This window comes from Nanorana parkeri, unplaced genomic scaffold, assembly GCF_000935625.1.
Source record: "Nanorana parkeri isolate BGI_ZX_2015 unplaced genomic scaffold, ASM93562v1 scaffold1924, whole genome shotgun sequence".
NCBI classification, from domain to species: Eukaryota; Metazoa; Chordata; class Amphibia; order Anura; family Dicroglossidae; genus Nanorana; species Nanorana parkeri.
In genome coordinates, this window is record NW_017308192.1 from 77183 (window position 1) to 89532 (window position 12350).

The following is a 12350-nucleotide window of genomic DNA, read 5'->3' on the forward strand; positions in this document are numbered from 1 at the left end:
GTCCTTTATTGACAAATCGCCATCCAATACAAGCGCTTTCGGGGTCTCAGCAGTACCCCTTCATCAGGCTCAGATTCTGGGTCTTAGCAGTACCCCTTCATCAGGCTCAGATTCTGGGTCTCAGCAGTACCCTTTCATCAGGCTCAGATTCTGGGTCTCAGCAGTACCCCTTCATCAGGCTCAGATTCTGAGCCTGATGAAGGGGTACTGCTGAGACCCCGAAAGCGCTTGTATTGGATGGCGATTTGTCAATAAAGGACTTTTTGCTTCAAAACTTTTGGTGTGCTGGTGACAATCCTTTTTAGTGGTTAGCACTTCTGCCTTGCAGCAATGGGATCCTCCAGTACTGAATCCCGGCCGAGCTCCAGCCTGGAAGTTTTAGCCCAGGCTTAGCCCCGACTCCCCCGTCCCCTCCAGAGCTTGGACTTGGGTGTGCTAGTTCCTTGGCCAGCTTGACCTGGAAGAAAGCCTGCCTGGATGGTGGACCCAAGGCTTGGCTAAGACTAACCAGGCCCTCCACAGCCTGTACTCTGCCGCAGTCGTCCCATCCTCCCCTGCAGCCAGCTTGGCCTGGACAAAGCCTGCCTAAACTGTGGACTCCAAGCACCTTACCACTGTCCCCCCAGAGCCCGGACTTGGAAGCTACTTCCGCACCCACCTTGACCCAGGTGGTGGGACTCCAGGCCCAGCTGAGGCTAGGCATGCCTCCTGGAGCCCAGAGCTGGACGTCCAGTCCTCCCCCTCCCCACTACTTCTGCAGCCATCTTGGCCCAGAAGGTAGACGCCCGACTCAGTCCTGTCTAACCGGAGCCCGGACTTGGAAGCTACTGTCACAGTCCCAGCTTGGCTTAGACCAGGGGTAGCAAACCTCCGGCCCTCCAGCTGTGGTGAAACTACAAATCCCATGATGCATCTCACTTCGGGAGTCCTGTCTGTGAGAATCTTGCAATGCCTCATGGGATCTGTAGTTTCACCACAGCTGGAGGGCCGGAGGTTTGCTACCCCTGGCTTAGACGGTGGAGCCCAGCCTAGGGCAGACCTTCTGCAGCCCAGCCTCGGCTGTCCCATCCTCCCCCGTTACTTTCACAGCCAACTTGGCCTGGCTTTTCCTTAGCTAGTTTGGTCCAGAAGAGAGGTGGACCCCAGAGCTGGCCTGACTCCCCGGGGCAGCAGATTTGGTAGCTACTTCCACGGCCAGCTTGGCCTGGACAGTGAACCCTATTCCTGTCCAGGTATAGACATGCCTTCTGGCACTGATCAAATAAAAAAGGTCTGGACTTGGTCTACTTTCTTGGTCAGCCTATGAAATGGAGAAGCAAGATCTTCCCACTGCATTCATAGGCAGCAATGACAGACCCTGGGAGAGGGGCGCATCGTTGAAAACCGCCTTCCTTCACCAAAAAGAAAAATATCTTGGTTTGAGCTCCAACTTAAAGCCAAGGAGACGCATGGTAACAATATTCAAAAGCAAACTCCTTAATATGCCATTAGCTTTGGGTTGTTTTGTTCAGCACTAAACACCTGGCCCACCGTAAAGAAGAACTGAACTCAGGACACAACTTAATAAGCTCCCATAACAGTGGGTTGTGTCCACTTCTAATTCCAGGGGAGGTAAAGGAGTTCTTTTTTTTCTTGATGAGGCTTATGCACTAGATCAGGGGTAACCAAACTGCGGCCCTCCAGCTGTGGTGAAACTACAACTCCCATGATGCAGTTCTCTCTCCGGGAGTCACGTCTGTGGCTGTGAGAATCTTGCAATGCCTCATGGGATTTGTAGTTCCACCACAGCTGGAGGGCCGGAGTTTGGCTACCCCTGCACTAGATGGTAACTGGATTTTGGACCTGTTTAGACCGACACACAGGAGCCTTTAGGAACACCTTGAAGCTAATTTACTGCTTATTAACAATATGCAAGTATTTGAATGTCTATAGCCTGGCCACTGTTCTACTTTAACCGCAAGTGAGAAAACACAGGAAAACTTGGACATAACAATAAAAAAATCTACAGACAGGATCCAGAACACAATACAAAAAAAAGGTAAATAAGTTGTAAAGGAAATCCCAAAAACAAAACAAAGAGATAAAACGCAAGTACAAGTAAACACGCTCCATTCTCATCTATATATGTAACTCGATCCTCTTGACATTAAACGGCTGAACTCGAGTCATGGCCCAGTATATGGCTTATGTTGTGTGCAGGGCGATTTGATGTCTGCTTAGAAGAGTCAGAAGCTGAGGGGTGCGATATGGACAGTAGAGGAGACATGGCAGAGCCGTCGGGAGGCAGAGCGGTGGCAATCTCAGGGAAGAGGGAGGTCAAGTTGAAGTTGGACAGGTGCGAGGGGTTGGCCATGTGCATTGGTGGCATTTCTGGGAGAAGGGGAAAGGTGGTTTGCGAGAAGCCTACAGGTCGCGGTGGGGATAATATGGAGCCAAATCGGTTGTTCAGGCCTGAACTGTTAGTCTTCTCCGTGCCGGGATTGGGGAACATCTGGTTAGAGAAATACGGCAGGGTGAGGTCATTGGACAGGCTTGGGTGAGCTGGTGAATATGGGGGATAGAACGATGGCAAGGTGTTCTGTGGGTCAACTTGAATGAGAGCAGAAGTTCGGGTGGCAGTGGCCTGCGTGACTGGGGGCATAAAAGAGGCGTTTGCATTAATCGGTGGGTTCATTGTGCCTTCTGGCATAAAGGGAAAGGCAAAGTTTTGGGTTAAAGTGTGCTGGTCGGGGCCCGAATTGTCAGTGGGCACTTGCGAGGCGTCCGGCATGAAGCGAACAATGCCGGGTCTTTTTTCCGTAACAGGCTGCTGGCGCCCAAGGATCATGCTGCCGGGACCAGCCAGCGGAAGGTGAGGCAAGGTCGGGTCAAACATATTGCTATGCCTTTGGCTCCCAGTCCTGTTCCTTTCAGGTGGTCGGCTTTTGGAATCCGATTCCTCCTGTAAGGGATGCCTTGAGCGCTGCGGAACTGGTGGGTTGACCTGCCTCGTCGTTTGCCGCTGATCGACATTCCCATGGGAAACAGACTGATGGGGAATGGGCGGGTGAACCACCCCGTGCATGTTAATAGACACTTGGATGTTAAGCTGGTTCTTGGCACCTTGACTGTCGATTTGCCTAATCGAATGGGACTTCTGCATTGTATTGTGAGGGCTGGTGTTCCTTCCCTGTATATCTCCGGAAGAGCTGGAGAAAGGAATATTCAAAGAATTATTTCTTGACGTGACCTGTCCCATGACTAAGTCGCAGCTCTCCCTGTTGTGGACTTCCCCGTCTCTCCTTAAATGGAGAGCATCACGAGTCGGCGGGCAACCAAATTCAAGGCCGGAGGAGGAATTGTACTGCGGACGCTGGGGCCCCGAAATTCCCCTTTGATTTGAACCGACTTGCTCTCCAAGATGTGGGGCTAAAAGACTCTGCATGAAGCTTTGGTGGCAAGAATTGTCATGATCTCGAATCGGAAGTGTATTGGCCACCTGGACCTCTTGTACAGTCTGGTACGGCAGGTGCTTTTGCCGTTCCATTGCTGAATTGGGATTCTGATTACTTCTGTAGGTTTGGGAATGAAGACTTCTCATATTGGCCGTGGTGCCACCGTCATTGTTTCTTGAGGTCGGGACTTCGAAAGAAGCTGGTGGCTGCTGCTGCTGGTTCATGCCGCCCGGCTTAAAGGTTTGACAGTCGGCGAGTCTCTGGGAATCTGTATTTACAGAATGTTCCATGGTCATCCGGCTCTGAATATTGTGAGTCGACATAACTTTATTTCTCGAAGCATCCAAGTATTTTCTCATTTCCATCTGTTCCGATACCCTGGAGGCTTGGACTGAAATCCCTAATCTCTGCTCAGAGTTTGAAGTGCTCTTACCAATAAGTGCCTCTGCCGAATAACTTGAAACTCGGTTGCGTTCTTGCCGATGCGACGTGCTCATGCTCATGTTTGTATTCCGGGACACAACGCTGGGCTGGGACACCAACTGTTGCTCCAAACTTCTTGAGGTCATAAGTCTCTGGACTTGGCCAAGACCCGGCAGATGCTCTGTAGATACCACAGACCCCTGAGCCCGGTTGTTGATATCCTGTTGATGCTGACGAAGCATGTCCTGACTCATATGGCTTTGTTGATGGGTACCGTGAAGGCCGCGGGCCGATGAAGTGTTTTCACAGGATTTCTCTGCCTGCGAGGACCCAAAATGAGCGGGCATCTGCTGCTGGATCTGCTGGTGGTGAGAGTGAGCCTGAGCACTGTTTTGTCTGTTTTGCTCAGGCAGCTGTTTCTGCTGTAGAGACAATCTTGCTACCTGGGCACCTTGAATTGAGTTCCGTTTCTTTTGCATCTGAACATCTTGCTGTAGCATTCTTTGCTGCTGTACATTGTGGGACTGAGCATGAACTGAACTATCTGCAAGTTGAAGGTGGTGCTGCTGCTGTTGCTGTTGGTACAAGTGGTGCTGATCCCGCATGTGTCCACTTTGCTGCTGCTTTAGGTAAGGATTGCTGTTATGAAGAAGGGCTGCCTGTTGGTGTTGCTGTAAAGGTTGAAGGTGCTGATTGCCCATCTGACTCTGCTCTGAGATGGATGGCTGAGAATTGCAGCGCATGTCGCTTTGCCTCAGATTTGGGGGGGCAAAGTTATTACTCGCTGAGAACAGACTAGAAATTCCCTCTCCATGTCCCTGAATACTTCCAGACAAAGACGACGAGTCAGAAGGCATCTGACCGACTAACATCTCGTTCTGCTCTGCAACGCCGTCACGTTGCTGGATCCTTTCAATCCTCATGGGGCCGTGACACTGCTTTTGCCTCTTGGCTGCCGACAGCAACTCATCCCCATGCGCAGCACGTTTGGTGGATTCTTTTCGAACATCTAAGCTTTGCTTTAAATGAGAATCCGTGTTTGATGGAACCTGCATGACCGAGGCCTTCACAGAATGCAACTCATTTTGATGGTACTCAGATAAGACCATCGTCCCCGAAGAATGTCCTTCGTAACTGCTGGAGGGCATTGAGGAACTGGTGGAAGTAGACAAATGCAAATGTTCCGATGCTTGGGAAACACTTGCAGAGTTTGCAGCAGAGTGCATTATCCCGCGTTGGTGTATTAAATTATTGATGCTCAAACTGGTCACGCTTTGGGATTGAGACGATGCCATTTGCAGCGAGAGATTGGCAGTATTCAGCCCGAGCGTACAATGAGTTTTGTCCATCAACCGATCATGGGTTGAGGGGGCGTTTGTTTCCGTAGTACTGAAGGAGTGCGATACGGATGGAAGCCCACAGATTCCTTCTTTGGCTGAATGCGGCTTAAATGGGAGGCAACAATCCCCCGGCATTACCACTTCTGTGTTTTTAGAAACTGCTTCTTCAGCTTCCGCTTGCATTCTCGTCTTCTCCTTTGTAAGATTTTCCTGATCAAATATCGCTCTTGCAGCAGTTGGAACGATTTCACTCTGCTCAGAAAAACTACAACCGTTAAAAGGTGGCGCGGAGGAAATGGGGTTAGTGGTGTCTACCCTACTGGTATCCGGCAACATTGAGGCAACGGTGAAATTCCGACCGCTCCCGGAGCCGTTAGACATTGGAGAGTCGGTCTGTCGGCTATTCGCACATGAACCGACGACTTCGTGTTCTGATGTACTGGGCTGAGTCTGGGCAATGTGGACAACTGAGGTGGTCAAAATGATGGAATCTGTGGATGCAACCGTCAAGGCATCATTTGACTTGGCTTCACTGTATAGTGTATTAGACCCGTCGGGGACATCTGTGGTTACTTTTTCAAGAGATTTCATATTCGGGTCATCGGACAAAATTTGCACTTCCAACAAGTCGACGGGAGTCAAGTCTGCAGCATCACCTTGTATTAGGCAATCTTTGGAAGCCGAATGAGAATGTTCGTGAATGGTCACTACAGACGGGTCAACTTGCAGAGAATCTTGAACGGGTTGCTCTTTTAAGGGGAGTGTGGCTGCCGCAACCTCGGCCTTAGGTGAGGCTGGCGCTACGGAGGGCGGTCTCTTCTCATTCTGATGAACACAAACCTCTTCGGCAACAAAATCTCCAGCAGCTGAAAACTCTGCTGGAGCATGCTCATGCGATACAGATTCACTAAGAATGTCTCCTTCCATTCCCATGTTCAGTGCTGCAGAAGCACAGGCTTCAGCACCTGCTGTGTCTTGGGTTTGGTCAATATTTTGGGACACGCCATCTGTTGCGCTGGTTTTTTCTTGAGTTGTAATAGGAGCAGTAACTAAAACAGACAATTTTTCCATCTGGTTCTGTTCATCGCCGTGGGCCTGAGATTTTGAAGCCTCTGATGAACCATCTGGTGTAACGGTTGGGGTGGATTCTTTCTTTAAGGGGCCTCCCTTTTTAACATTAGGCTTCTTGATGTTCTTCTTTGGCTTTGTGTTGGGTGCAGGGCCATGAACTGGTTTAACAGACGAAGACTTTGTCAGTACAGACGCTGGTGCAACTGATGTTTCAGCAGTTGCTGTCATCACACTGGACCTAGGCACAGAAGCGCAGTTCACTGGTTGGTTATTGGCTGCTAAGGAAGGAGTAACAGAGGGGTTCAGAGTAAACTGTACACAGTTCTGTCCACCCATCTGGGATATGCTCTGGCTCAGGGTGGCCAATGCACCGAAGGTGTTAAGGGCTACATTTGTGTTAGGATCTTCACTGGTTGTTGGCTGGATAATTTGCATTGGAGCTTGGCTTGAGGAGCCAGCCGAAGGGGTTACTGGCTGCAGCGCAAATAACTGACCGTTGAGGGAAAATGTGGGGGGCTGTTGGTTAGAGGTGGCAGTAGATGCCGACACTTGGGTGGAAACTGAAGGCTGCACAGGTGCAGGCCTGGGCAATATGTGTACAAGATGCTTTGCCCCAAATGTCTGTGGAGCCACAATACTTTGCACCGGGTTTGCCGGACAAACTACGGGATTGGGCGCATTCATAGGCATCACCACTGTAGGCGAGGGCTGTGCAGAGACGAGGGGTATTGGATTCTGGTTAGGGGCTGCCTGGATTATAACAATTTGTTGGCCCACCGTTGGATTGGGAACAGGTGGACAAGGAGTAGGTGCCGGAGGCTGAAGCAGTATAATGTTCTGATTGGCTGGAGCTGGATTTAAAGCAGCATTGAACGGCTGGGCCACCTGAATTACTTGCACCGGTTGATTAAGTGGAAGAAGATTGGTTGTGCTTTGTGGCTGCGTTGGCGTTTTGAAGGGCTGAACTGTGACAGGTTGACCAGGAGGCATCTGCACCATTACTGGCTCCCCAGTCCTGTTTTCTGATGCCAATATGCTACTTATGTTTACGCAGGCTGGCATTTGCTGGTTCATCTTATCTTTCGATGCCACTGCCTGCTCAACCAAAAGAGCTGGCACCGCGCCGGAGGAAGAATGACTTAACGGCTGCACGGTGTTCCCTGCAAGCTGCAAGGTGGTCCATGTCGTTTGTGTATTTCCATCCGATGGGATTCTGGATATGCTGCCGACGCTTCTCAACTCCGGCAAGTTGTTAGAAAGGAACCAGCTGGTCTCCAAACAGGAAGAACTAGCGGACGCCGTCGGAACTTCAACGGAGGGGTTTATATCCCTCGAACTGACCACCTCCGGGCTCGATTCAATATGGACGCTGGGAAAAATCTCCTTCACCAAGTCTTTCACCGCTTCAGCACATCCAGCCGCTTCCGATATCTTTCCATGACTCGAGCTCGGAGACTGCATGCCAACTTGAGAAGCCAAGAGCGACGGCTGGGATGGAATATTAGCGACAGTGGATACAGTTAGGGTAGATGGCTGTGCTGACTGGCTGGAAGTAAAGAATTGGGAGCCTGCTGATGTGGATGGTAGAGACAGATGAGCTACAGAGTTGGTGTGGAATAAGACGGTTTGAGTTCCCTTTGATGAGGCAAGGTCCGCCGTGGTAGGAGTTGTAGTGGTGACAGGAAGACACAAGGAAACCTGCTGGGTAGTCGTCGTCGCGGAGGTTGCATTTTGTTGCCAAGCTTTGTCCAGCGGATACACACCAGAAATGGACACGGGCGTCACCAGATTGCATGTTCTTTGCACCGGCACCACATTGGCGGTCTGTTTCTGCAGGCTCTGTCCCACGTTGAAAGTAATTCCGTGCACGGTGCTGCCTTGGTTAGAAGATGCCAGCTGATTACTGCTCAGGCAGAGGGGGAGCTTCTGGTCGGCTGGAGCAATCAGAGAGGCCTTTGCGCGCTTGGAGTTTCCTTTCCAGTGTAGCGTCGGGTCGTCATACAGGCAGATGTCATTGCTCTTCAAAAGTTCTATGTAGCGTGCGTTCTCCTTCTGAATGTCGGCCAGTTCCCTTCTGAGTTTTCGGATTTCTCGGGCTGTGAAACAGGACGAATCAAACCGTTAAAGGACGACAGCACGGAGAGGATGAGAAGAACATTATCAGATATAATCTAAAAGATATGATAAAACGTACAAACAGCCAATATAAAACTTTGTGATTCTGCCCAGACACTTTTGCGATTCATATGGCTTTGCTAGTAAGTACACCTAGGTGACACCACTTTTCTCTAATTGAGTTAAAGAATAGAGTGTTGTCACCTCCACGCCTGCTGCCTACCTACTGGACAACTAAGAAGTGGCAATACATTGATAAATCATCCAACTCTGCGCTCTGCTCAGCATGTTCCTTGCATGTACATGCAGCAAAACCTGATTTGCACTTTGTCTTGGAGATTAGCTTTAAAAAAAGAGTACTATGGGGTCGGGGCTTTTCCCCATAGTTCTCCTTAGGGTAACGGGAGGACACAAACTAGCTTCCTCCCGTCACCCTAAGCTCAGTATACCGCGAGCTACAGCTCGCGGTATACCGAGACGCCACAGTATACTGCGAGCTGCTGCTCGCGGTATACTGAGACGCTGCAGCTGAAGCGGATCCCGACAATTATGTCTGGATCCGCCCAGCTGCGTGAGTGACAGCTGGCTCTGCCTATCTAGAGGCAGAGCCAATTGTACCCGCCCCCTCCCCTGTCCGTTCCCCCAGTCAGCGCTGGCGGATCGGAGCGGGGAGGGGGGGAATCCAGTTCCTCCACTGTCACGGCAGAGAGCTGTGACAGGATCGAGAGGTGAGCGAAGGCCGGTATGTGTTCCCTCACCTCCCGATCTACTGAGCCGACCTGTGACAGTCTCATTGTCACAGGTCGGCTAGAACTATGAGGTGAGTGAAAAGCACCCCCCTCATAGTTCTCCTTTAAGACCCGCCTCGTCCCAGAAGCCTCCAACATGTCCTAGTAAATCAGGCGGTGGTGGGCACGCTCTCTGTATAAAGACACCTGCCCCTAATTATATGTAGTGTTGGAAAGGCAGCCAGGGCAGGTTCTGGTTAAGCTGCCCAGGACCACGCAATCCCCAACACAATCCCAGGATTCTCCTTGCTCTTGAAGAGACGTCACACTATACGCTTCAATCCACTCTGCAACCAGATAGATTAGGGTGAGATGGGCCAAAAGGAACCAAAAAAAAAAAAACCCCCCTTGGGTTTAATTACCAAGAAGGCTTGGGCAGCATGAAAGTATTTACTGACTTCTACGGGGACTTTTAGTACAGCGACAGGAGGAAGTAAATCACGTGGTCAGGCGTGACATTGAAGCCAGCACCTTCCAACCCTGCAAATAATAGGCCTCTCTCCTGCCTGCTAGGCCTCACCTTGTTCCTGGTCCCCTGCATTGAGTAAGAGTTCATCGTTCTGGCGCTTGAGCTCGGTGATGTACTTGTAGGCCTGCTCCAGGATCATGTTCTTACTCTGAAGGTTAAAAAAAAGTTTAAAAAAAAATGGAAGATCAGAAAGTAACTGTAAACCCTCATTGAGTATGCTCATGCTATGCTTAAGCCATTTAGGACAAAGCAACAAGATTTTATGAATAGAGTGAAAATCCCCTCCCCCCTCATAGTTCTCCTTTAAATTTAACTGCCCACCTTCCTGGCAGTAAAGAAGTACAGCACTCAAGAACTACATTACTCACACTATCATCCGACATATTAGTAAACTAAACATGAGATTGTAGTCCATCCCAGGAGCGAGCTTGGAGCGGTGACTACTTTACAACACACACAGGGACCATGGGGAACACAAGTAGCCCCCCCTCCAGAAGGATGGACATTGTCGGCACCAATTCAGAGATGATTGGAGGATCTACAGCCGAGTGATACACAAATAAGATGCAATGGGGGGTATTTATCATAGCAATTGCGAGTGTTTGAACTTGCACGGAATATATTTGCTCCAGAGTTATGAAGCCAGTGTAATGTTGTTGATAAATGAGGTTTAGAGCCCGTTCACATTGAGCAAGCTTGAATCGCGGCTAAATCCGCTCCAAAAAGGGTCCTGCTGTAGCGACACACGACCCGCGACAGCAGGGCCCTTTGCCCCCATTGAGAAGCATTGGAGAGCGATATCGCGCGGTAAATTGCCGCGATATCGCGGGAATTACCGCGCGATAAATCGCTCAATGTGAACGGGGTCTTAACAGACTCCAGGAAAGAAGACCCGTAACTCCGGGCAAAAAGCTTAAAAAAGGAGAATTATGAGGCGGGTGATTTTCACTCAGCCTCATAATCTGAGCGGTGACGTGGGACAATGCGACTGTCACAGGTCGGCTCAGTAGATCGGCAAGTGAGCGAACACATACCGTTGCTCGCTCACTTCTCGATCTATCAGTGCAGAGAGCCGTGACTGTCACTCACGGCTCCCTGCAGGGATTCCCCCCTCCCGGTCCGATCCCTCTGACTCAGCTGGGCGGATCCAGACAGTATTGTCGGGATCCGTTCCGGCGCCTCAGTATACCGCGAGCAATAGCTTGCGGTATACTGAGCTTTGGGTGACGGGAGGACGCTAGTTTGTGTCCTCCCATGACCCTTAGGAGAACTATGGGGAAAAGCGCTGACCCCATAGTTCTCCTTTAACTGTCGCTTCTTGAAGAAGTGGTCATGGGGACTTCTTAAGTTGCGATTGTTTTCTTTCTTACGTCATGCTCCAGTTTCAGACAGCCGCAGAACAAGTGCAGATGAAAACAGGTGCAAAAAACATGCAAAGTAGTGCAAGCTCTGGTCAAAGCAGGGGCACGTGTTGAAAGACAGATTTGCATTAAAAAAAAAAATGATCTAAGAGGCTAAAACTGTGGCAAGTGCTTTGATAAATTCCCCTCATTGTTGTTAATAATTAAGGTTCTTGAATGCATTTTTAAGATTTCCGGAGTGTATTGTCACTTTAAGTGAAGGTATGTATTAAAAACCAAAGGTTCATTCCTGGTGGAGGGCACGCATTCACCCGGACAGGGAAGGTTGGCCCAGACGGAGAACGTACCTGCTTCAGTGCTGGAGAACACGGGATCAGGTCCCCAACCCGATTGATTCCGGAGTTGATCTTCTTCTTCCGATGTCTCTCCACTGACAAGAGAAGAACAAAGTGTCATTAAGTCTCAACGTTCCGGTTTGGTGAGAACGATCTACAAACACTGAAAAGGTGGACCGAGAACCCCCCCCCCACGTGGACCGAGAACCCCCCAATGTAGACAGAGAACCCCCCCAATGTGGACCGAGATAGCATTACATATACAAGAGAATCCTTCTCCATTCTATGTAATACTAAAAGCAACGTTTGGGCTGGAGAACCACTTCAAAATTATTTTGTTATAGCCCTCGGGGTCTACTGCTGCCGCCTTGCATCCACCCCACAAAATTTCACACTGTGAAACCTTAAGCCCCCTGGAGAGAAACAGCCTCATTTCCTGGCTGGAGGACGTTCAGCATTACCTAACCCAAGGGAGGGCAAACTCCAGCCTTTCAGCTGTGATGACACTACAAATCCCATCATGCATCTGACTCTGGGAGTCATGCCTGTGGCTGAGAGAATCTTGCAATGCCTCATGGGATTTGTAGTACCAGAACAGCTGGAGGTGCAGTTTCCCCGGCCCTGATTTAGCTCTTTCCTCCCCTGCCTGACTGGCCCCGCCCCTTTTCATTCACTGGAATTCAGTTCTTTTATTAACGGAGTCTCAGCATTGTACGGGGGCATTCCCTGGGGCAATCTGTATGCAAATTCAACCTGTATAGGAACACCCGCTCCTCCACACTGACAGCCAACCATTGATGGCATTTTAATATTTGCATAACTCCTCCCAGGAGCCAACCCCCTGCTTACATCAGGGCTTGAGAGGAGTGCTGAGGCAGCTATGTACAGCACCCTCCCGCGCCCTCTCATCAGCGTGGAGCCCCCGTGATGACACAACTGGGTCTAACATAAGATATGTCATGAATAGGGAAAGGTTTCCTTTAATCATTTCATCAGCATGTGCATGAGGGGGGG

The 12350-nt window shown here is 50.1% G+C and overlaps 1 protein-coding gene across 1 annotated transcript in view; it reads right to left on the reverse strand.

Annotated features, from left to right (window-relative positions):
* Nucleotides 1-2111: 2111 nt before the first annotated feature.
* Nucleotides 2112-12350, reverse strand: part of USF3 (upstream transcription factor family member 3) — a 10498-nt gene continuing 259 nt past the window's right edge. The window contains exons 2-4 of the mRNA XM_018572064.1: nt 11349-11431; nt 9692-9788; nt 2112-8364 (exon numbers count right to left, since the gene is read on the reverse strand). Of these exons, the coding sequence (XP_018427566.1) occupies nt 2147-8364; nt 9692-9788; nt 11349-11431 (6398 nt within the window). The 3' untranslated portion in view covers nt 2112-2146. The remainder of the gene's footprint in view (nt 8365-9691; nt 9789-11348; nt 11432-12350) is intronic.